Source organism: Oncorhynchus mykiss, chromosome 19 (genome assembly GCF_057628025.1).
Source record: "Oncorhynchus mykiss isolate SJ-2025 chromosome 19, ASM5762802v1, whole genome shotgun sequence".
In the NCBI taxonomy this organism is placed as follows: domain Eukaryota; kingdom Metazoa; phylum Chordata; class Actinopteri; order Salmoniformes; family Salmonidae; genus Oncorhynchus; species Oncorhynchus mykiss.
The window spans coordinates 57,023,791-57,049,726 of record NC_143040.1 but is presented as its reverse complement, the minus strand read 5'-3'; the positions used below and the strand labels follow the sequence as shown (position 1 = coordinate 57,049,726).

The window sequence follows — 25,936 nt, the reverse complement described above, 5'->3', positions numbered from 1 at the left end:
TTGAGAGGCAGAGCGAGAGAGCCAGAGAGAGAGAGGCAGAGAGAGAGGCAGAGCGAGAGAGGCAGAGCGAGAGAGGCAGAGAGAGAGGCAGAGAGAGAGGCAGAGAGAGAGGCAGAGCGAGAGAGGCAGAGAGCGAGAGAGGCAGAGAGAGCGACAGAGAGAGAGAGAGACAGAGGTCTATTCTCCCTCCATGCTAGGGATGGCGCCATTAAGGAAATTATGCTAGCAGTGGGCTTTGGAGCTCAGTACCCTGCCTCATCCCTAGCAGACCAACCCTGACTGTCTTTACAACTCTCTACTGTTCAGGATGTCTATCTGGGGTAATACTCAGCGTGACAGTGAGAAGGTTAGTAGCAGGCAGAGGAAGGTTGACAGTATGGGCATTAGACCGAGACACAGGGCACATCTCTCTGAGTGTGACAGTAACAAGCCGTCTTTCGACTGAGCCCAGGACGGTGCAATTATATAGAGCTCTCTCTAAGAGTGGTGCCAAGTCATCTTCAGCCTCGCTACCACAGCACAGCTGTCCTTGATGAGGGGCGCCGAGCAGTAAACACATTTATACGCACACATATACTTTAGCAACTGTGTTTCAAGATTGCTTATGTTCATGATCTCAAAGCTCTGTTGATTATTCTGTAGTGTGAATTAATCTCTCTCTCATTCCTCTCTGTATGTTTATTCTGACTCATCCTGCCCAGAGTGGGCAGTACCAGTGTGGGCAGTACCAGTGTGGGCAGCGTAGATTCAGTCTTACCTTGCTGGGTTGTACGGCCCTGTGGCTGCTGTGGGAGTGCTGTAGACCATTCTCCAGCCCAGAGCTTAAGGACTCACCAAGGACCTCTGGCACCAAGGACACATCTGCAAGACACAGCAATTAGCATGACATTTACAGGATGATGTCCAGTGTTTTATAGTTAACTGGCTTGGCCATTTAATACAAGCACAGCCAATTGGAATAGTGGTATATATGAAGGAAATGCTGTTGCCTTCGAGGCCAGTGCTGTCACACACTATTTCCTCTGAGATGGGGTGATGATTACAGTTCAGCATCCATCTGCTGACCACATAGCACACACACAGTTCTGTAGTACCAGTCTACCATGCAATCATAGGTGTCTACAGGGAGATGTGGACTAGAACAGCAGCATTCTAAAACATCATCCCAGTGAAGTGACTCTTCCATTTGTCAGTCAAGGGAACCAATCGAACAGTTCCCTTCGTCTGTTGGACATGGTCTCAGCGGAGAGCTGATGATAATTCACTCCTGTAGCGCTTTTCCTAAAAATCACATTTTGGGAAAGTCACACAGTGCCTCTGGTTAAAGGCACCTGACTAGATTAACTGAGGTCAGATCTGATTACACTAACTGGGTCTGGTAGGGACATATACCCTTCCTGCCTTCTTCCCTTCCTGCTTCTAACAAACTCACAGGCTATTGGGAAATCAACTCAGCACATGAGCACAATCAATGATTTGACCTTTTGATTGGTAGGTAAACACCTGGAGAATGAGGCTTTTCAGAGGCACTTATCAGAGATATGTAGCTGGACAAACCCTTTCCCTACCAAGCATATCTCAAAGCAATATAACATGACACAAAACATTTCACACACCCCAGGAGTCTTGCCTGGTTGTTGTCACACTAGTATGGTTCAGCGAGTTGACCTCTCATCACCCTCGTCAGCCTGACTGGGATCACACCCCCTCTAGAGGCAGAGGATGAAACTGCAGTCATGTTGCAGGCCTCTCTCATATCTTGTACAGTAAGATGCTTTTATCTCCATCTGAGTGGCAAGCCAGTGGCTACACAGTTTTCGGGTAAGTTGTATTACATGTCATCATCAGTCCTGTAGTGTGAAGTGTTGCCTGGGGTGTTGGTTCAGGATGTTGTCATGACAAATTACTGTCATTCACTCTCTTGTACAACTGTGAGAACTCAACACCCTAACTACTTGAAAGAGAAACTTTCTCAGTTCTCATACGCAGAATAAATGACCTAAAGCATAATTACATGAAAACTTTATCTGTATAAATAGCGTGGTGAGATAATCCCTCAGAGATTCAAATTGCTGCATGAAAATCCATCATCATTTCACTAACGAGCAAAACTATGAAGACAGACTGAAGCGTCACCAGCTAAAGCAATTACACAAACTTCATTTCCACTGTGTAAAAGACACTTCTTCAAAGTCATGAAACAAATATACAGTACAGGAAAACATGACTATATATTTTGATACCCTCACCTTAGAAATGAATCCCAGTCAGGGAAGAGTAAAACTGCCTGCTCATACAACTGACTGTTTCAGCTCGCTGCATGCGAGGCGTTACTCCAGTACCCTGCCTCACTGTGTCAGTCATCACCGGAAACTAAGCCTACGATAGGAAGAGCCCTTCAGTAAAACATCTTCTTATTAAAACACTTCCTCTCTCCCCTGAACATACATGTTCCTATGCTTTCTAGACATTTCCACTGCTCATCGGTCCGGCTGACTCTGAAGGGTCAATGTGGCTGAAGGATTTTCAGGAAGTATAGCCTCTGCTGAGTCCTCAACAACTGGATGCTCCAGTTTTCAGGGAAAATGGTAAGAGACCGTGACGCAACTTCCACTTTTGTATGTTAACCAAGGAGACACTCCGTCTCAACTCCACATTTACCGAATTGGTTGAACAGTGTAGAAGAGAACCTCCCCAAACAGTTTATTTCTCTCTCCTCCCGTTAAGACCAGTATATAGGGGGATCTAGTTAAAGGTGTTTCTATTAAGCCTGCTACGTTAGGTTCGAGGAAGTATAACGTATTGGGGCCGATGGGTTTTGAGGAAGTATAACGTATTGGGGCCGATGGGTTTTGAGGAAGTATAACGTATTGGGGCCGATGGGTTTTGAGGAAGTATAACGTATTGTGGCCGATGGGTTTTGAGGAAGTATAACGTATTGGGGCCGATGGGTTTTGAGGAAGTATAACATATTGGGGCCGATGGGTTTTGAGGAAGTATAACGTATTGGGGCCGATGGGTTTTGAGGAAGTATAACGTATTGTGGCCGATGGGTTTTGAGGAAGTATAACGTATTGTGGCCGATGGGTTTTGAGGAAGTATAACGTATTGTGGCCGATGGGTTTTGAGGAAGTATAACGTATTGTGGCCGATGGGTTTTGAGGAAGTATAACGTATTGGGGCCGATGGGTTTTGAGGAAGTATAACGTATTGGGGCCGATGGGTTTTGAGGAAGTATAACGTATTGTGGCCGATGGGTTTTGAGGAAGTATAACGTATTGTGGCCGATGGGTTTTGAGGAAGTATAACGTATTGGGGCCGATGGGTTTTGAGGAAGTATAACGTATTGGGGCCGATGGGTTTTGAGGAAGTATAACGTATTGTGGCCGATGGGTTTTGAGGAAGTATAACGTATTGTGGCCGATGGGTTTTGAGGAAGTATAACGTATTGGGGCCGATGGGTTTTGAGGAAGTATAACGTATTGGGGCCGATGGGTTTTGAGGAAGTATAACGTATTGGGGCCGATGGGTTTTGAGGAAGTATAACGTATTGGGGCCGATGGGTTGAGGAAGTATAACGTATTGGGGCCGATGGGTTTTGAGGAAGTATAACGTATTGGGGCCGATGGGTTTTGAGGAAGTATAACGTATTGTGGCCGATGGGTTTTGAGGAAGTATAACGTATTGTGGCCGATGGGTTTTGAGGAAGTATAACGTATTGGGGCTGATGGGTTTTGAGGAAGTATAACGTATTGGGGCCGATGGGTTTTGAGGAAGTATAACGTATTGGGGCTGATGGGTTTTGAGGAAGTATGACGTATTGGGGGCGATGGGTTTTGAGGAAGTATAACGTATTGGGGCCGATGGGTTTTGAGGAAGTATAACGTATTGTGGGCGATGGGTTTTGAGGAAGTATAACGTATTGGGGCCGATGGGTTTTGAGGAAGTGTAATGTATTGGGGCTGATGGGTTTTGAGGAAGTATAACGTATTGTGGCTGATGGGTTATGAGGAAGTGTAATGTATTGGGGCTGATGGGTTATGAGGAAGTGTAATGTATTGGAGATGATGGGTTTTGAGGAAGTATAACGTATTGTGGCTGATGGGTTATGAGGAAGTGTAATGTATTGGGGCTGATGGGTTTTGAGGAAGTATAACGTATTGTGGCTGATGGGTTATGAGGAAGTGTAATGTTTTGGGGCTGATGGGTTTTGAGGAAGTATAACGTATTGTGGCTGATGGGTTATGAGGAAGTGTAATGTCTATATACATCTATATACATTGTGTGCAAAAGGCATGAGGAGGTAGGCAATACATAGGCCACAGGAGTAAATAATTACAATTTAGCAGATTAACACTGGAGTGATAAATGTGCAGGTAGAGATACTGGTGTGCAAAAGAGCAGAAAATTACATTAAATAAAAACAGTATGGGGATGAGGTAGGTAAATTGGGTGGGCTATATACCGATGGACTATGTACAGCTGCAGCGATCGGTTAGCTGCTCAGATAGCAGATGTTTAAAGTTGAGATAAAAGTCTCCAAATTCAGAGATTTTTGCAATTCGTTCCAGTCGCAGGCAGCATAGAACTGGACGGAAAGGCGGCCAAATTAGGTTTTGGCTTTAGGGATGATCAGTGAGATACACCTGCTGGAGCGCGTGCTACGGGTGGGTGTTGCCATCGTGAGCAGTGAACTGAGATAAGGCGGAGCTTTTCCTAGCATGGACTTGTAGATGACCTGGAGCCAGTGGGTCTGGCGACGAACATGTAGCGAGGGCCAGCCGACTAGAGCATACAGGTCGCAGTGGTGGATGGTATAAGGTGCTTTAGTAACAAAACGGATGGCACTGTGATAAACTGCATCCAGTTTGCTGAGTAGAGTATTGGAAGCTATTTTGTAGATGACATCGCCAAAGTTGAGGATCGTTAGGATAGTCAGTTTTACTAGGGTAAGTTTTGCGGCGTGAGTGAAGGAGGCTTTGTTGCGAAATAGAAAGCCGACTCTAGATTTTATTTTGGATTGGAGATGTTTGATATGAGTCTGGAAGGAGAGTTTACAGTCTAGCCAGACACCTAGGTACTTATAGATGTCCACATATTCTATGTCGGAACCATCCAGGGTGGTGATGCTAGTCGGACGTGCGGGTGCAGGCAGCGAACGGTTGAAAAGCATGCATTTGGTTTTACTAGCGTTTAAGAGCAGTTGGAGGCCACGGAAGGAGTGTTGTATGGCATTGAAGCTCGTTTGGAGGTTAGATAGCACAGTGTCCAAGGAAGGGTCAGAAGTATACAGAATGGTGTCGTCTGCGTAGAGGTGGATCAGGGAATCACCCGCAGCAAGAGCAACATCATTGATATATACAGAGAAAAGAATCGGCCCGAGAATTGAACCCTGTGGTACCCCCAGAGATTGCCAGAGGACCGGACAACATGCCCTCCGATTTGACACACTGAACTCTGTCTGCAAAGTAGTTGGTGAACCAGGTTTTGAGGAAGCATAACGTATTGGAGAGGATGGGTTTTGAGGAAGTATAACGTATTGGGGCCGATAGGTTTTGAGGAAGTATAAAGTATTGGAGATGATGGGTTTTGAGGAAGTATTCCGTATTGGAGATGATGGGTTTTGAGGAAGTATAACGTATTGGAGATGATGGGTTTTGAGGAAGTATAACGTATTGTGGCTGATGGGTTATGAGGAAGTGTAATGTATTGGGGCTGATGGGTTTTGAGGAAGTATTTTGTATTGGCGATGGGTTTTGAGGAAGTATAACATATTGGAGATGATGGGTTTTGAGGAAATATAACGTATTGTGGCTGATGGGTTGTGAGGAAGTGTAATGTATTGGGGCTGATGGGTTTTGAGGAAGTATAACGTATTGTGGCTGATGGGTTATGAGGAAGTGTAATGTATTGGAGATGATGGGTTTTGAGGAAGTATAACGTATTGTGGCTGATGGGTTATGAGGAAGTGTAATGTATTGGAGATGATGGGTTTTGAGAAAGTATAACGTATTGTGGCTGATGGGTTATGAGGAAGTGTAATGTATTGGGGCTGATGGGTTTTGAGGAAGTATTATATATTGTGGCTGATGGGTTATGAGGAAGTGTAATGTATTGGGGCTGATGGGTTTTGAGGAAGTATAACATATTGTGGCTGATGGGTTATGAGGAAGTGTAATGTATTGTGGCTGATGGGTTATGAGGAAGTATAATGTATTGGGGCTGATGGGTTTTGAGGAAGTATAAAGTATTGGAGATGATGGGTTTTGAGGAAGTATTTTGTATTGGAGATGGGTTTTGAGGAAGTATAACATATTGGAGATGATGGGTTTTGAGGAAGTATAACGTATTGTGGCTGATGGGTTATGAGGAAGTATAATGTATTGGGGCTGATGGGCTTTGAGGAAGTATAAAGTATTGGAGATGATGGGTTTTGAGGAAGTATTTTGTATTGGAGATGGGTTTTGAGGAAGTATAACATATTGGAGATGATGGGTTTTGAGGAAGTATAACATATTGGAGATGATGGGTTTTGAGGAAGTATAACGTATTGTGGCTGATGGGTTATGAGGAAGTGTAATGTATTGGGGCTGATGGGTTATGAGGAAGTGTAATGTATTGGGGCTGATGGGTTTTGAGGAAGTATAACGTATTGGAGATGATGGGTTATGAGGAAGTGTAATGTATTGGGGCTGATGGGTTTTGAGGAAGTATAACATATTGGAGATGATGGGTTTTGAGGAAGTATAACATATTGGAGATGATGGGTTTTGAGGAAGTATAATGTATTGGGGCTGATGGGTTTTGAGGAAGTATAACGTATTGTGGCTGATGGGTTATGAGGAAGTGTAATGTATTGGAGATGATGGGTTTTGAGGAAGTATAACGTATTGTGGCTGATGGGTTATGAGGAAGTGTAATGTATTGGAGATGATGGGTTTTGAGGAAGTATAACGTATTGTGGCTGATGGGTTATGAGGAAGTGTAATGTATTGGGGCTGATGGGTTTTGAGGAAGTATTATATATTGTGGCTGATGGGTTATGAGGAAGTGTAATGTATTGGGGCTGATGGGTTTTGAGGAAGTATAACATATTGTGGCTGATGGGTTATGAGGAAGTGTAATGTATTGTGGCTGATGGGTTATGAGGAAGTGTAATGTATTGGGGCTGATGGGTTTTGAGGAAGTATAACGTATTGTGGCTGATGGGTTATGAGGAAGTGTAATGTATTGGGGCTGATGGGTTATGAGGAAGTTTAATGTATTGGAGATGATGTGTTTTGAGGAAGTATAACGTATTGTGGCTGATGGGTTATGAGGAAGTGTAATGTATTGGGGCTGATGGGTTTTGAGGAAGTATAACGTATTGTGGCTGATGGGTTATGAGGAAGTGTAATGTTTTGGGGCTGATGGGTTTTGAGGAAGTATAACGTATTGTGGCTGATGGGTTATGAGGAAGTGTAATGTATTGGGGCTGATGGGTTTTGAGGAAGTATAACGTATTGTGGCTGATGGGTTATGAGGAAGTGTAATGTATTGGGGCTGATGGGTTTTGAGGAAGTATTTGACTCTCATTAAAAGGACTTCTGTGGTGACTTAATAGGGTGTAAGTGACAAACAGATCATCTAAATGATCTTCTCTACAGACAGAGATAAGCAGAGATAAGCAGAGATAAGCAGAGATAAGCAGACGTAGGGAAGGAAGGGAGGGCTGTAAAAGAGAGAGAGATGGAGAATTGTCAGCCAAATTATTTGATAGACGAGTGATGATTATTATTTTGTTTATATAATGTTTATAATAGTAATGTCATTTCATACAGAAAACCAATTGTTGGCACTTTCCACAGAACCCTACAGCATTTGTCTGATATTCTGGCATCCTTTCAATAATGAGATCACATTGGTGGAGAGAAGCAAGTCAGCGCAACAGCTTGTCGATAGACCATTTCCAGAGAAAGTGTTGGGAGCGGAATTGAGGAAGGTTGGTGGTACCCACACCTACTGATAGTAGGCCCAGTCCTAACACAGTATCTGCCAAGTAGCAGCAATTCTGTGGAAGTGTGACTGTGACTATATCACCAGCCATCTGCCACAGCCAGGAACACTTGTTGGCAGCGTTGAGTAGAGAGACATGTTGTATGTTTACTGGTCTCAGTTTACTGGTCTCAGTGCACGGTAGTATAGTATACATCAGGTGTATTCAACCGGGGATCCGTGGACCATACTGTAGGGGGTCCTGGGCTTCCTGACAGGTCGCCCCCATGTGGTGAAGATAGGCAAAAACACCTCCAATACACTGATCCTCAACACAGGGGCCCCACAAGGGTGGGTGCTCAGCCTTCTCCTGTACTTCCTGTTTGCCCATGACTGCGTGGCCACGCACACCTCCAACTTAATCATTAAGTTTGGAGACGACACAAGTCGTAGGCCTGATTACCAACAACGACAAGACAGCCTAAAGGGAGGAGGTGAGGGCCCAGGTGGAGTGGTGCAATGAAAATAACCTCTCCCTCAACAAAACGAAGGAGCTGATCGTGAACTTCAGGAGACAGCAGAGGGAGCGCAGCCCCATCCGCATCGATGGGGCCGCAGCGGAGAAGGTGAAAAGCTTCAAGTTCCTCGGCATACACATCACTGACAATCTGAAATAGTACGCCCACACAGACAGTGTAGTGAAAAAGGCGCAAGAGCGCCTCTTCAACCTCATGAAGCTGAAGAAATTTGGCTTGGCCCCTAAGACCCTCACAAACTTTTACAGATGAACTATTGAGAGCATCCTGTCAGGCTGAATCACTACATGGTACGGCAACTGCACCGTTCGCAACCGCAGGGCTCTCCAGAGGGTGGTGCGGTCTGCCCAACTCATCACCAGGGGCATACTGCCTGCCCTCCAGGACATCTATAGCTGGTGTCACAGGAAGGCCCAGAAGACATCAAGGACCTCAGCCATCCGAGCCACAGCCTGTTCACCCCGCCATCATCCAGAAGGTGAAGTCAGTACAGGTGCATCAAAGCTGGGACTGAAAAACATATTATGTTAAATGGACATCACTATCCGGCCTCCACCCAGTACCCTGCCCTGAACTTAGTCACTTTCAATAGCCGGCTACCACCCTGTTACTCAACCCTGCACCTTAGAGGCTGCTGCCCTACGTACATAGACATGGAACACTGGTCACTTTAATAATGTTTACATAATGTTTTATCCATTTCATATGTATATACTGTATTCTAGTCAAGGCCATCCCTTTCAACTATTGCTGTACATATACTATTCTATCCTACGTTTTCTTCAGATATACTACATGTTCTATCCACATACTGTCCATAATATCTATTCTGTACTTAGAAATGTCATTGTTTTTGAAAGAAAAGCACATTTTTGTCCATTAAAATAACAAAAAATTGATCAGAAATACAGTGTAGACATTTGTTAATGTTGTAAATTACTATTGTAGCTGTAGACGGCATATTTTTAATGGAATATCTACATAGGTGTACAGAGACCCATTATCAGCAACCATCACTCCTGTGTTCCAATGGCACATTGTGTTAGCTAAACCAAGTTTATCAATTTAAAAGGTAAATTTATCATTAAAAAAACGATTTTACAATTATGTTAGCACAGCTGAAAACTGTTTGTGGGTTTGATTACAGGCTCAAAATGGCCAGAAACAAATAACTTTCTTCTGAAAATAGTCAGTCTATTCTTGTTCTGAGAAATGAAGGCGATTCCATGTGAGAAATTGCCAAGAAACTGAAGATCTCGTACAACGCTGTGCATTACTCCCTTCACAGAACAGGACAAACTGGCTCTAACCAGAATAGAAAGAGGAGTGCGAGGCCTCGGTGCACAACTGAGCAAGAGAACAAGTACATTAGTGTGTCTAGTTTGAGAAACAGACGCCTAACAAGTCCTCAACTGGCAGCTTCATTAAATTGTACCTGCAAAACACAATTCTTAATGTCAACAGTGAAGAGGCAACTCTGGGATGCTGGGCTTCTAGGCAGTGCTGCAAAGAAAAAGGCATATCTCAGACTGGCCAATAAAAATAAAATATTAAGATGGGCAAAGGAACACAGACACTGGACAAAGGAACAACAACAAAAATGTGCTTTTCTTTCAAAAACAAGGACATTTCTAAGTGACCCGAAACTTTTGAAAGGTAGTGTGTATATGCAGTACCAGTCAAAAGTTTGGACACACCTACAGAGTTTTCTACATTGTAGAATAATAGTGAAGACATCAAAACTATGAAATAACACATATGGAATAATGTAGTAACCAAAGACAGTGTTAAACAAATCATTATTCAAAGTAGCCACACTTTGCCTTGATGACAGCTTTGCACACTCTTGGTATTCTCTCAACCAGCTTAGTGAGGTAGTCACCTGGAACACATTTCAATTAACAGGTGTGCCTTGTTAAAAGTACATTTGTGGAATTTCTTTCCTTCTTAATGCGTTTGAGCCAATCAGTTGTGTTGTGATAAGGTGGGGATGGTATACAGAAGGTAGCCCTACTTGGTAAATGACCAAGTCCATATTATGGTAAGAACAGCTCAAATAAGCAAAGAGAAACAACAGTCCATCATTACTTTAAGACATGAATGTCAGTCAATACGGAACATTTCAATAAATTTGTAAGTTTCTTCAAGGGCAGTCGCAAAAACCATCAAGCGCAATGATGAAACTGGCTCTCATGAAGACTGCCACAGGAAAGGAAGACCCAGAGTTACCTCTGCTGCAGAGGATAAGTTAATTAGAGTTAACTGCACCTCAGATTGCAGCTCAAATAAATGCTTCAGAGTTCAAGGATCCGACACATCTCAACATCATGAATCAGGCCTTCATGGTCAAATTGCTAGAAAGAAACCACTTCTAAAGGACACCAATAAGAAGAAGAGACTTGCTTGGTTCAAGAAACACGAGCAATGGACGTTAGACCAGTGGAAATCTGTCCTTTGGTCTGAAGAGTCCAAATTTGAGATTTTTGGTTCCAACCTCCATGTCATTGTGAGACGCAGAGTAGATGAACAGATCTCTGCATGTGTGGTTCCCACCGTGAAGCATGGAGGTGTTGTGATGGTGTGGGTGTGCTTTGCTGTTGACACGGTCTGTGATTTATTTAGAATTCAAGGCACACTTAACCAGCGTGGCTACCACAGCATTCTGCAGCGATACGCCATCCCATCTGGTTTGCACTTAGTGGGACTATCATTTTTTCTTCAACAGGACAATGACCCAAAACACACCTCCAGGCTGTGTAAGGGCTATGTGACCATGGAGAGTGATGGAGTGCTGCATCAGATGACCTGGCCTCCACAATTACCCGACCTCAACCCAATTGAGATGGTTTTGGATGAGTTGGGCCGCAGAGTGAAGTAGCCAACAAGTGCTCAGCATATGTGGAAACTCCTTCCAGATTGTTGGAAAAGCATTCCAGGTGAAGCTGGTTGAGAGAATGCCAAGAGTGTGCAAAGCTGTCATCAAGGCAAAGGGTGGGCTACTTTGAAGAATCTCTCAAAGATTTCTCAAATATGAAATATATTTGTATTTGTTTAACACTTGTTTGGTTACTACATGATTCCATATGTGTTATTTCATAGTTCTGATGTCTTCACTACAATGTAGAAAATAGTACAAAATAAGGAAAACCCCTGTAATGAGTAGGTGTCCAAACTTTTGACTGGTACTGTATTTATACTCTGGACTCCGACATTGCTCGTCCTAATATTTCTATATTTCTAAAATTAATTATTTTACTTTTAGATTTGTGTGTATTCTTAGATATTACTGAACTGTTAGAGACAGGAACAGAAGCATTTCACTACGCTCGCAATAACATCTGCTATATACAGTATGTACAGTGCCTTGCGAAAGTATTCGACCTGGCTGGTGTGTTCCTTGTTCTTCATGATGCTCTCTGCGCTTTTAACGGACCTCTGAGACTATCACAGTGCAGGTGCATTTATACGGAGACTTGATTACACACAGGTGGATTGTATTTATCATCATTAGTCATTTAGGTCAACATTGGATCATTCAGAGATCCTCACTGAACTTCTGGAGAGAGTTTGCTGCACTGAAAGTAAAGGGGCTGAATAATTTTGCACGTCCAATTTTTCAGTTTTTGATTTGTTAAAAAAGTTTGAAATATCCAATAAATGTCGTTCCACTTCATGATTGTTGATTCTTCACAAAAAAATACAGTTTTATATCTTTATGTTTGAAGCCTGAAATGTGGCAAAAGGTCGCAAATTTCAAGGGGGCCGAATACTTTCGCAAGGCACTGTATATGAGTTATACACACACACACACACACACACACATATATAAAAATATAGCTAGCAACAGAATAGAGAAGAATATCTTCTTTCTAATGACCAAATTTCACTCACTGGAACTCATTACACTCACTGGAACTCATTACACTCACTGGAGTCTCTGACATATGCTTTGAAAAAGCACCCTCGAGTACGGGTCACGGCAAGTGCCGCTGGCTGCTGGTAACCTGTTTTGACTTGGACATACATTTTTGCCGACACATGGCTAACCAGCTGCTATTAGCTAAAATGTTCTCCTAGCTAATAGGCTATGGTAGAGTTTATACTTCTTCCAATTATGTGGGGAGGTGAAAATAATGAAAAACAATCTACCAAATCTATTAATTTAAAACATGTGATTACCTCTCCTAGACATTATCATTCACCTGATAAGACAAGAAAAAATGTATATCCTTAACATATGATGAGGGTCCCTGGGCCGCCTCAATGGAGGCCCCTGGACAAGAAAAGGTTGAAGACCCCTGGTATAAAATACTAATCCAAGGCAGATATCAATAAGTTATCTGACTGTGTAATGTAATTGTTGGTGATTGAGTTAGCTTCATAGTAAACCAGCTGATGCTCTGAGATCGATCATACCATTGATGCCAGTTCTTTGAGCCAGTGACCTGAAGCGCAAAGGATTTTCCCACACTGTATATTTACAGTAATTGCGTTAGACCTGTGAAGTGATGCCTACCAGCCTTTTGGCGAAGACACAGTATTGTGTGTGTGCTCGTGTGTCTTAGTGTGTGTGTTAGTGTGTGTGTGAGGGTGCACAATCTCACCTGTAGTGGACTTGGCATGGTGGTGTGTGTCCAGGAAGTCTTGCAGCAGCTGTGATTGGTTGGACAGGGGGGTCGGAGTCGAGGGGTCAGAGGTCAGGGGTGAGGTGGGCGGTGCGTCCCGTCTGAGGGTCAGCTGGAGGGTCTGCTCAGCGAACAGCTTCTGGATCAGACCCAGGTCCAAAGTGGACACGCCTCGACCGTTCAGAACCACAATCTCATTACCTGGTCTCAGGCCTGGGTGAGGAACACACAGTAAGAAATAAAGTCACACTACAGTAACACAGAGATATGTAAGTAGTGTAAATAAACAAAAAGTTGACAGTCCTCTCACTGTCAACTGCATTTATTTTCAGCAAACTTAACATGTGTAAATATTTGTATGAACATAAGATTCAACAACTGAGACATAAACTGAACAAGTTCCACAGACATGTGACTAACAGAAATTGAATAATGTGTCCCTGAACAAAAGGGGGGTCAAAATCAAAAGTAACAGTCAGCATCTGGTGTGGCCACCAGCTGCATTAAGTACTGCAGTGCATCTGCTCCTCATGGACTGCACCAGATTTGCCAGTTCTTGCTGTGAGATGTTACCCCACTCTTCCACCAAGGCACCCTGGGGATCTTTCTTTTGGTGTTTTTCAGAGTCAGTAGAAAGGCCTCTTTAGTGTCCTAAGTTTTCATAACTGTGACCTTAATTGCCTACCGTCTGTAAGCTGTTAGTGTCTTAACGTCCGCTCCACAGGTGCATGTTCATTAATTGTTTATGGTTCATTGAACAATCATGGGAAACCGTGTTTAAACCCTTTACAATGAAGATCTGTGAAGTTATTTGGATTTTTACGAATTATCTTTGAAAGACAGGGTCCTGAAAAAGGGACGTTTCTTTTTTGCAGAGTTTATTAATCAAAGTTAAGTGAAGTGAACATACCTTCACTGAAGGCCAGTCCATCAGGCAAAACCTCACTGACAAAGATGCGGCTGTTCCTCTGTCCATCTATGTGCCCTGTGACTGCAAAGCCTGACATCAGAGATGAGAGACAGCGTCAACGATGGCTAGTAGAGTGCAATGACCATATATTTACAAATAGAGCTGAACTAATGATTTATAGGATCTATGATGCAATGACACACACATACGGTTCCTGTCTGCTAGAGTACAGAACACCTACCAAAGTCTCCAGTGCAGGCAGGTCTCGTCATGTGCAGGGTGAATACATTCATTGGAAACACCTCTAGCTCGTCATACAACTGCACAAAGGAAACAACTCAGTCAGATAACACCTTCACACATAGGTCAGCGATGTTAAACAACTAAAATCCTCTCTGCATTTCCAGTGAAGTATTATGCTGAATAAGGTGTTAGCTCACCAGGTCATGTAGGAGTTCGCTGGGTGCTGGGGTGCGGACCTCTACGTTCTGGGCCACACATCTGTGCAGTCTGAGACAGTGCAGGTTAGGGTTCAGCTGCGTCAACTGTGATAGGGAAACATTATCTGTCAACACCCTGAATGCAGCAATAAACAGCAAATACAACTAGTCTAGACCAGGCACCTGGTCTACACAAAAAGGCATATGACGTGGGATGTGTTCACTACAGCTCAAAGGTGATTAAGATGAAGTGGCGTCAAGTTTGATGAATAAAGTGTGTGTGTGTCTGCTGTGTGGGTGTGAGAATGAGCTAGCCAGCCATCCCACTGCTGTCACACCCGAGTGTGTGTATATATTATATATTATATATATTATATATATACATATATACACACACACACACACACACACACACATCAGACCCTAAGGGCAGGGGGTAGGATACAGACAATGAGACAGCAAAGTAACTGTCTGGAACTGTCTACTGTACAAGCCATTTAAAAAATGGACAGAAGAGGTCTAACAATGGGCATAACACTAAATAAGAAATGAGGGGTTCACAAAAGGCTCAAGAGCATGGGTTGGTCAAATTACTGACAGATTGGAGCTTCTAACATGACTACATTGACAAGAGTTGTTTTTAATAAAAGCAGGCTTAATAAGAGCAAGGCATAACCTCAAGTAAAAGCTTCTCTCATTAAGTACTGTTTCATAACTAAAACTAAGTGTTCAGTGCTCCCAGAACCCTAATATTAAAACACTCACTGAGCCTTGACTCTCACCTTGCAGGCTAGGGAGACGACATCAGCCACTGTATGGTCCCGTCTCATAGGCACTTGGACGGCGTGGCTGTCAGGCATGTAAACACAGCCCAGTGTTTCACCACTGCTCTCCCATTGACCGCCCTCAGGGGGAGCCAGAGAGTAGTGGTTGGCCAGGCTGTCCAGTCTCTGACAGGAGGGAGAGAGGGAGAGCAAGAAAATGAGAAAGGGAGGAAGAAAAGGAGAGAGAGAGCGAGAGAGAAAGAAAGGAAGGGAGAGAAGACAGATCAATAGGTTTCCATTAAACCGATCCAGAAACTGGCAGTGGCTCAAAGTTTAGTACAAAGATGTCATGATGTCATGTACAAAGATGTCATGCAATTAGCCATTTAGACATCACAGGACGCAGTTGTTTCATATAATAGCCATCATAATGATGGTGTACACAAGGGAATTGATTACAGGGGGTTATTGGAAGAGTTTGTGAGGAGCGCGTCTAGCCTGGGCGACATCTACACCGATCTACAAAAAGACTACATCATCATGATGATAATAGGCTCATTTAGTTCTGAGTGCCATCCAGATGATTTCATGTTTAGTGATGGAGTAATGGCTGCCTTGACAGGCTCCTTCCTGGAGTCCATCAGGCCAATTATTCCCTATCCACATTAACAATGAGGTTGGGGTTAGTATTAATGCTGGGTTGTCCTGCCACGGGGCCTCAGAAGCAGCAGTATTTGGGTTTTGGTTGCGACTCCATGTCTCTGAAGGGAAAACAGCCACTGCTGCATTAAGGGGTTGTGGGCGATGCCACAGTAACTACACAAACCACAGCTGCTATACAAGGCTCCACATAGCGAGTAAACACTCAAACATGTTTAAAAAATCACAACCAGCAGAAACAACCAATGATTCAGCAGCGCTTCAATGGAAACATCACTAGAGTTGCTGTGTGGACTGAAGTAGAATAGTGGCGTTTTAGCACATTGATAGACTACAGAGAGTGGTGTGTGTCTCCTGGACTCTGTCTGTGTGTCACAGAGGAAAAACTTGGGAGACATTCTCCCTCAGAGACCAGAGTGAGACTAGGGGACTAAGGTCTCTTTGACCTGGCCTATGTTTGTTGGGCATAAACATATAGTCACACGCGCACACAGAGAGTCTGGCGAGGATACCAAAGTGGCTTTCTGACCGAGGTTGCTGGAAAAACATGGTTGTACAAGAAAACAAGAAAACAGTCATTTCATTTTCCAGCAACATGTCCATCTGGGAAGAGAAACCTGACAGAGCGCTGCCAACATAAAGCCTACCAATGTTCTGGCCAACGGGTTGCTCTAAGCTTTGTGGAGACAAGCAACAGAGAGCTGGTTCTTTCACAACTTTCTGTCCACTCCTGTGGGTTAATGAGGTCATGGTTATACTTTCAGAGGGAGAGAAAAATGGTTGTCTTGGGAAAGGATGCATAACCGCCCTGCCTGCCTGTCTGTCTGTCCGTCCATCTAACATGGTGTGATTGGAAAATAACTGCTCTGTTGGCAGTTGGCGACCAGTCTGCCTCTTCACCTCAAGCCAAGTGCATTTTTACATTTTAGTCATTAAGCAGACGCTTATCTATCCAGTAGTGAGTACTGGTCCCCCGTGGGAATTGAACCCACAACCCTGGTGTTGCAAGCACCATGCTCTACCACCTGAGCCACATGGGACTCAGTCATTAATTTACCCAGGCAGGGTTGTAACGGCCTGGTCATCTTTCCACAGACACTACCAAGCCTCAGCACGCGCCGGCCCTTAACGTATGTGTGAGTGTGTATGTGTGAGTGTGTGTGTCAAAACTCAAACCTATACTTCAGACTTTCCTCTCAGACTTTCCTCTTTCTAGCAGTGAACCACCTTGAACCATCGTAACCCTCTTTCTAGCAGCAAACCACCACCATGAACCTTCGTAACCCTCTTTCTAGGAGCGAACCACCACCATGAACCTTCATAACTCTTTCTAGCAGCGAACCACCACCATGAACCTTCGTAACCCACTTTCTAGCAAAGAACCGCCATCATGAACCTTCATAACCCTCTTTCTAGCAGCAAACCACCACCATGAACCTTCATATTTTTTTATTTAACCTTTATTTAACCAGGTAGGCTAGTTGAGAACAAGTTCTCATTTGCAACTGCGACCTGGCCAAGATAAAGCATAGCAGTGTGAACAGACAACAACATAGAGTTGTTTACATGGAGTAAACAATAAACAAGTCAATAACACAGTAGAAAAAAAGAATCTGTATACATTGTGTGCAAAAGGCATGAGGAGGTAGGTGAATAATTACAATTTTGCAGATTAACACTGGAGTGATAAATGATCAGATGGTCATGTGCAGGTAGAGATACTGGTGTGCAAAAGAGCAGAAAAGTAAATAAATAAAAACAGTGTGGGGATGAGGTAGGTAAATTGGGTGGGCTATTTACCGATGGACTATGTACAGCTGCAGCGATCGGTTAGCTGATGTTTAAAGTTGGTGAGGGAAATAAAAGTCTCCAACTTCAGCGATTTTTGCAATTCGTTCCAGTCACAGGCAGCAGAGAACTCGAAGGAAAGGTGGCCCAAGAGGTGTTGGCTTTAGGGATGATCAGTGAGATACACCTGCTGGAGCGCGTGCTACGGGTGGGTGTTGCCATCGTGACCAGTGAACTGAGATAAGGCGGAGCTTCACCTAGCATGGACTTGTAGATGACCTGGAGCCAGTTGGTCTGGCGACGAATATGTAGCGACACCTAGGTACTTATAGATGTCCACATATTCTAGGTCGGAACCATCCAGGGTGGTGATGCTAGTCGGGCGTGCGGGTGCAGGCAGTGAATGGTTGAAGAGCATGCATTTGGTTTTACTAGCGATAAGAGCAGTTTGAGGCCACGGAAGGAGTGTTGTATGGCATTGAAGCTCAGTGTCCAAGGAAGGGCCAGAAGTACGGGCAGGAAGAGGGGGCAAGGTGTGGACTACAGGACAACAGGTCTGACAGGACTTCTGGTTGAACATAGGTGGGATGGGGGCAGTGGTGGGGGAATGGGAGGTGGATCTCACAGGTGTGAAATGGCCTGTCATGGTCCCTGGAGAGTCAACGGTGTGTACAGTAACCCCATGATGACATTCCTATGGGATACAGGTGAGGGTTCGCTGGCAGACACCGTCAGAGTCCTTTATATCCCCCCATCAACAAACTGAAACTCCCTGAACCAACCGCTGATATGCAGCATTACTGCCCATCTTGTAACATAGACGCAGACACCCACAGACGACCCCCACCCATCCACCCCTTCCTTCAGTGGATTAGGGAATTAGATGACTGATTAATAGAAACATTGCTGAAACTAAGACCAAGAAAGACCCAACACGGGCAGAGAACAAACAGGAGACAGCAGTGTGTGTTGAGAGAGAACAGAAACAGAGGATGAAACGCATGGGGGCATAAATCAATACAGCTTCCTCTGACATAAAGGAGCCCAACTCTAAATCAAAATGGACTCCAGGACATACTTCATCCAACTCCAGAACAGAAAGAGGAGTGAGAAATACATCATGACACTTTGACAACAACATTAAAGCTCGTCCTAAAGAAAAGATGTTGTTGTCCCTAGCCACATCAGCCACAGGCTATTCTGATGCTGGGTGGAGCAGTTCATGGCTCCAACATTGGCCACATTCACCCTGGTCCCCTAATCTCAGACTCAGTCTCAATACAGAGCTTTGTGCCCAGGGAAATAGTGACGTGAGCCTACCGGATGGATATCCTGCCCTCTCTGTCTGTTCATTTTGACCCCTCATGTCAATCTTTATCTGTCCCATAGATCCCAACACATTCAGGACAAGTTGTTCTGCAGAGAGGAAGAGGAGAGCGGAAGAGCCACAGACACCAGAGGAACAATGCTATATGTGTGAGAAAATGCCAGTCTATTTGTAACTGCCTGACAACATGTTTGTAACCAGCTAATAGCTCCAATGTGTGATCCAAAGGGATTTAAAGTTACTGCTCAGATGGTGTGTATTTCTAGTATTCACTCCTCACTCCTCACATTCACCTCAGTGATTTCCCCAAAAGGCTCAGACTTTTGTTTCCATCTCCATGGACCGGCACTCATGTCTCACTGGGCCATGGCCTCAGAGGACCTGCTTGGAGTTGGGGCCAAAGCCTGGACATCTGCACTTTTCAGCTGCCATTTAACTGTGAACATGGGTTAACCTTTGTATGGTTGACACCTTCTCACAAAGCAACTCTCTTGATGATGCAGAGGTTGTTGATTTTGCTCTTTACAAGGTGTCAATCTTTAGTCCTCCCTGCTCCCGGTCACACTCCTGATGGAAACAATAACACTGGCGCTTCTAGATGGAAAGTGAGCAAGACCGAGCTTTTCAACACTCTCTCTCTGCAATTTCCATTATGACCGGAGCCACTCACTACATCTCCAGAACCTGTCTTGTATTTTACCCCTGCTGCTCAGACGAGGGGTGGAATATTGAACACCAGGGGCTCTATTGGACACGGTGTCTAACCGTTACTAGTTGGTAACCAATTGGTTCTGGTAGGTTAAATAACTCATTGTGCACACCCTTTTCAGCACTTATAAATAAAACATTAGAATTCCTTTATGATCTTGGCTTTGTACAGAATTGCTTATAGTGGGATCTATTGCCCTTTAGATACAATGGGGTGCAGATTTCTCTCTTTGTGATATTCAGATATGGCAGTACAGATAGACAGACACCTGCAGATTGGCATCTAAGGTATCTTACCTTTGATCCCGCTCTGGTCCTATGTACAGGACAGACCCCAGCCCAAAGTCTGCAGATTCAGTCACAAGCTGCAGGCATGACGCTTAACCCCTGACCCCTGTACCTGGGAGATGTCATCCCACGGCTTGTCATCGTAATGCGTAACCATGAGGCTTGCTGAGACACATGATACTGTTGATCTATGTCTCAGCCATATGTGCTCACTTAGAAAATCTAGCCTGTAGATTCTCAGTCAATGAATTGTATGATTGTTTGACACTTGTTTGATATCTAATCTGAAGTAGAAATCAAAACTAAATATATATGATATTTGACATGTTTATATCCTTACTTCTAAAAGGTAATAGAATTAGATGAAACAGTCATATGAAAGTGTAATATGGACTGACCTCAGAACTAGTGGGTGGGAGACAGTAGGGTTGTCCTCCATCACTTTCAAAGATCTGCAACAGAGAGAAACATGTTTCCTTGACTTGTTAAAATCCCTGTAGTCATCTATTAAACAGCGGTAACCCATAGCAGCAGACTTATTACACAAACTTTGTTATTATGTAGCTAATTAAAAAGTGTGCAGTGAGGGCCTGGTGCTTTGATACTATTTCCATGCGGGCTGGAACTGGGACTAGGACTGGAACTGGGGCTAGGACTAGGACTGGGGCTAGGACTGGGACTGCGGCTAGGACTGGGGCTAGGACTGGGACTGGGGCTAGGGCTGGGGCTAGGACTGGGGCTAGGGCTGGGGCTAGGGCTGCGGCTGGGACTAGGGCTGCGGCTAGGACTGGGGCTGGGACTAGGGATGCGGCTGGGACTAAGACTGGGGCTAGGGCTGTGACTAGGACTGGGGCTAGGGCTGCGACTAGGACTAGGGCTGGGGCTGAGACAGGGGCTAAGGCTGCAGCTGGGACTATGGCTGGGGCTGCAGCTGGGACTAGGACTGGGACTGCAGCTGGGACTAGGACTGGGGCTAGGGTTGCGGCTGGGACTAGGACTGGGACTAGGGCTGGGGCTAAGGCTGCAGCTGGGACTAGGGCTAAGGCTGGGACTAGGGCTAAGGCTGGGACTAGGACCGGGGCTAGGGCTGCAGCTGGGACTAGGGCTAGGACTGGGGCTAGGGCTGCAGCTGGGGCTAGGACTGGGGCTGCGGCTGGGACTAGGGCTGACACTACAGCTAGGACTAGGCCTAGGGCTTGGGCTAGGGCTGCAAGCTGGGACTAGGGCTGACCCTGCAGCTGGGACTAGGGCTGACCCTGCAGCTGGGACTAGGACTAGTGCTAAGACTGGGACTAGGACTGGGGCTGGGACTAGGACTGGGTCTAGGACTGCAGCTGGGACTGGGGCTAGGGATGCAGCTGGGACTGGGGCTAGGGATGCGGCAGGGACTAGGCCTAGGACTGGGGCTGGGACTAGGCCTAGGACTGGGGCTGGGACTAGGCCTAGGACTGGGGCTGGGACTAGGGCTAGGGCTGCAGCTGGGATTAGGACTGGGGCTAGGGCTGCAGCTGGGACTAGGACTGGGGCTAGGACTGGGGCTGGGACTGGGGCTGCAGCTGGGACTAGGACTGGGGGTGCAGCTGGGACTAGGCCTAGGACTGGGGCTGCAGCTGGGACTAGGCCTAGGACTGGGGCTAGGGCTTCAGCTGGGACTAGGGCTGGGGCTGCAGCTGGGACTAGGCCTAGGACTGGGGCTAGGGCTGCAGCTGGGACTAGGGCTGCGGCTGGGACTAGGACTGTGGCTACAGCTGGGACTAGGGCTAGGACTGGGGCTAGGGCTGCGGCTGGGACTAGGGCTGACGCTACAGCTGGGACTAGGCCTAGGGCTTGGGCTAGGGCTGCAAGATGGGACTAGGGCTGACCCTGCAGCTGGGACTAGGGCTGGGACTAGGGCTAGGATTAGGCAGTAAAAAGTAGTGTAGAGATACAGAAACAGGACTACTGTGTGGCAGGAGTGTGAAAGAGAGAAGAGATGAGAGGACAGACAGCCTGCCAGGGTAGAGAGAAGAGATGAGAGGACAGACAGCCTGCCAGGGTAGAGAGAAGAGATGAGAGGACAGACAGCCTGCCAGGGTAGAGAGAAGAGATGAGAGGACAGACAGCCTGCCAGGGTAGAGAGAAGAGATGAGAGGACAGACAGCCTGCCAGGGTAGAGAGAAGAGATGAGGACAGACAGCCTGCCAGGGTAGAGAGAAGAGATGAGAGGACAGACAGCCTGCCAGGGTAGAGAGAAGGGCGGAGGATTCCTCCTCCAGATCTCCTCTCGCTAACTCTACCTCTTAATCTCTCTCTTCTTGATCCCTTACCTCTCTATCTCCCTTCCTCCCTCCCGATGTAAAGCATGTTGTAGCAGGCACGCAGGTAGGCATGTGATGAGTCCCTAAGCCCTCTAGGAAGGGTGACTCAGCAGGTTCAGAATGATGACACCACTGCTCTAATGTACTTTAACACAGCTAAACCCAACACTCTGCTTCGCTTCAGATGAGAAATGAACATGGCCTCTCCAGACAGATGGCAGTAGTAGTGATATACAGAGCATTGACCGCCGTCTATGGAGGTTATACATGCTGTATGAGGCACCGAGCAGGTCTTATTATAGTAGCTGTAAACACCGCTGCCTGACTGCCGCAAAGCCCACTAACTTTAGAACTCTTAAACTTCTCCCACAAATCCCCGGGCCCTCCGGCCTGCTGCAGCCACTGAACCCTGGCCAGGCAGCTCACAGGGTAACGCTACACACCCTTGTCTAACAGAGAGAGGCCTGTGTTGAGGGAGAGCTTTTGATTTTGGAATCACCAAGCAGGGAAAATAGGATTGGCGCTTAGTCAACTGAGATGACTCAATAAGAGGACTGTGGGACGTCGTGGGAGGGGAGCCGGTAGCTAATGTTTATAGAAGTAGAGAAAGAGAGCTGGAGGGAGAGAGCCAGGGTAAGAGAGAGAGAAAAAGGAATGAGGATGTGAGAGAGAAAGTAAAGGAGTGAGAGTTTGGCATTATGAGATCAGCCTGCTGTTTATTCTGAACAAAAATGTAAAAATGGAACATGGAACTATTTCAAAGATTTTATTGAGTTCCAGTTCAGAGAAGGAAATCAGTCAATGGAAATTCATTAATTAGGCCCTAATCTATGGATTTCACATGACTGGGCAGGGGCGCAGCCATGGGTGCCAGGTCCAGCCAATCGGAATTTGTTTTTCCCCACAAAGGCTTTATTACAGACAGAGACACTCCCCCCGCTTCAGATGATCCCGCAGGTGAAGAAGCCGGATGTGGAGGTCCTGGGCTGCCGTGGCTACAAGTGGTCTGCGGTTGTGAGACCTGATGGATGTACTGCCAAATTCTCTAAAACGACATTGGAGGCGGCTTATGGTAGAGAAATGAACATTCAATTCTCTGGCAACAGCTCTGTTGGACATTCCTGTCATCAGCATGCCAATTGCAAGCTCCCTCAAAACTTGAGACATCTGTGGCATTGTGTTGTGTGACAAAACTGTACTTTAGAGTGACCTTTTATTGTCCCTAGTACAAGGTGCACCTGTGTAATGATAATACTGTTTAATCAGCTTCTTGATATCCCACACCTGTCAGGTGGATGGATTACCTTGGCAAATGAGAACTTCTCACTAACAGGGATGTAAACAAATTTGCGCACAAAATTTGAGAAAAATAGCCTTTTGTGCGTATGTAACATTTCTGGGATCTTTTATTTCAGCTCATGAATCATGAAACAACACTTTACATGTTGCGTTTATATTTTTGTTCAGTATAAATCCCTCTGTAATAAACACGTGTCATATTGACTCATTGGGAGGACAGAGAGCAATGATGTCACGCAACTTGAAGGCTTAACTCATCTCCAGGAAAGATGGGAAACTAAACACTAGACCGGCACTAGACCGGCACTACTCCACTCGAAGCAATATGCCACTCTTTTTAATAGGCACCAACATCATAGAAAAGGAACAGAAACATATCTCAACTGGAGAGCTTTGCAGGGGAACCTGTGAATAACTGTGGGGCTGTTTAATATTTAGTGAACTTACACAAACCATCTGTTTGTCGCTGTAGGGCTGGGTACAGCAGGCTACAATTTACCACATATGGCTTTTAATAATTCATGGTACAGAACTGTTCCTGCTCGTCGTGCGCTGTGAGCCACCTCGGCCTTCTGCGCTGTGAAACCAAACTGGGTCTCATTAGCTAGCCTGCTGGAGCTCCCAAACACCACAATCAACATCACACACACAGAGCCCCGTGGAGGTGGAGGGGTGACGAGAGTACTGGGAGCAGGGAAGACTCGGTTTAGTCTGCATTAAGGACACCTGTCTTCCTGTTTGGAAGAGCACTACAGAGAATCAGAAGCTGGCAGTTAGCAGCGTCTACATTATAGATGGGTGCTTAATAATCCCTACAATCAACGTCAGTCCATCAGTCAAAACCAGTAAGAGACATGGCCGTAGAAACATTTATGAATCCTCAAAGTGAAGCCTCCAGCTCAGACGCAACGCAAAGCAGAATACTGTCTATATCAGAGAAAAAATTGTAGGGATGTTGTGACATTCACCTGTACTGAAGTAAGCACTGACATCTTAATCTAGTGTACTACACCATTATCCAAATGCATTGGTTTTCCTAATAGACTAGATCCTGGGAAGTAGGTCTGTTCCATGCCTTAGAAGACTGCTGGGCTGTACCTTCAGGGCATAGGGGGTGGGGACTGACAACATCAATAGATAATGAGCGTGTGGAGAAGAGTAATTACAACAACAAAAAATATGAGCTTATTACCTCTAAAAAATAAAATCATGTTTATGGGGTACAAATGCACACCAGGGCCCCATTTCAACATTCTCTTAGAAATATGAAAAAGTCCTGCGTCAATTTCCTTGTAGGTATGTGTGTGTTCTCTGTATGGGCATTTGGTGTGTCCTGTCTGTGCAGTATGTCCAGGTACCATACCTGTCCTGCGGACGGTCTCTTGTCGCGGTCCCTCTTAGTGAGATTGTCCAGGCCTTTGAGGGAGGAGAAGAGGCCTTTCTTGTTGCATGATCTCTGGCTCAGGGACACAGAGCGCCTCCTCAGAGTGGCCTCATCCCTGGAACAGACCTGACGATATAACAGACATAACACACCGTCAGGACTAGATCTACCTATGCAGTCACAACCTGCTTCAACTTCAGTCTATATAGACACCCTCCATCCCAACCAGAGACTGACCAGTGCATGGAAGGAGGACACTGAGAAGATGCTCAGGCGTCCCAGGGCAGTCTTGGAGGGCCGGCTGGCTGCAGCCAACAGGCTCTTGGGGTTAGGCAGCTCGCCGCCCTGCAGGCTGGCCAGGTAACAGCGCATCCTGAACAGGTCCATGTTAAACTTCTCCAGGTTCTGCTCCCACTGCTGGATCTGAGGGAGGGTTGGAGAAATGAGGAGAAGAGAGGGGTGAAGGGAAGGGAGGTCAGAGAGAACATTTAGGGTGCATTCCAACAAGCTGGGATTGCTTACAGATGTGGTGGTGGGAGTGGGGGGCAAAAACTGGTGCTGGTTGAGGGCAGTAAGGTTGATGATATAATGATGGAGGTTTGTAGTGTGTGTGTGCGTGTGCGTGTGTTTAATGCAGTGTATCTTATTTCACTGCAATAAAAGTCATGGGAAGGGGTTGACGAGCACCAGACCACCGTATAACCCTCCCCCTAAAAACACACACAACACACTCACCAACACGGAGAATGAACACATGCGTCCAGACCCTTTTAGCACCATGTACTGTAAAGTATGAGATGGTGCTTATTTGTAAGCTTGGGGGGGTTAACTTTAATGAGAGAACTGTGGAGTTTAACGACTCTATACAATTTACTTTTATAGTGCTAGTATGCAGAGAGTTCATTTACAATACAGACCAGTACGGAATCCACCCTC

General features: G+C 45.5%; 1 protein-coding gene across 2 annotated transcripts in view; it reads right to left on the bottom strand.

Annotated features, from left to right (window-relative positions):
* Positions 1-25,936, bottom strand: part of LOC110498040 (rho guanine nucleotide exchange factor TIAM2) — a 77,483-nt gene that overhangs the window by 33,762 nt on the left and 17,785 nt on the right. Inside the window, exons 6-14 of one of the 2 annotated variants that reach the window (XM_036954958.2) lie at positions 25,238-25,423; positions 24,980-25,126; positions 20,419-20,472; positions 15,268-15,435; positions 14,486-14,590; positions 14,287-14,365; positions 14,046-14,135; positions 13,115-13,348; positions 758-861 (exon numbers count right to left, since the gene is read on the bottom strand). In XM_036954958.2, the coding sequence (XP_036810853.2) occupies positions 758-861; positions 13,115-13,348; positions 14,046-14,135; positions 14,287-14,365; positions 14,486-14,590; positions 15,268-15,435; positions 20,419-20,472; positions 24,980-25,126; positions 25,238-25,423 (1,167 nt within the window). Of the gene's footprint in view, positions 1-757; positions 862-13,114; positions 13,349-14,045; positions 14,136-14,286; positions 14,366-14,485; positions 14,591-15,267; positions 15,436-20,029; positions 20,133-20,418; positions 20,473-24,979; positions 25,127-25,237; positions 25,424-25,936 lie in introns of those variants that run through there. The other variant, XM_090211424.1, reaches the window with a different exon arrangement.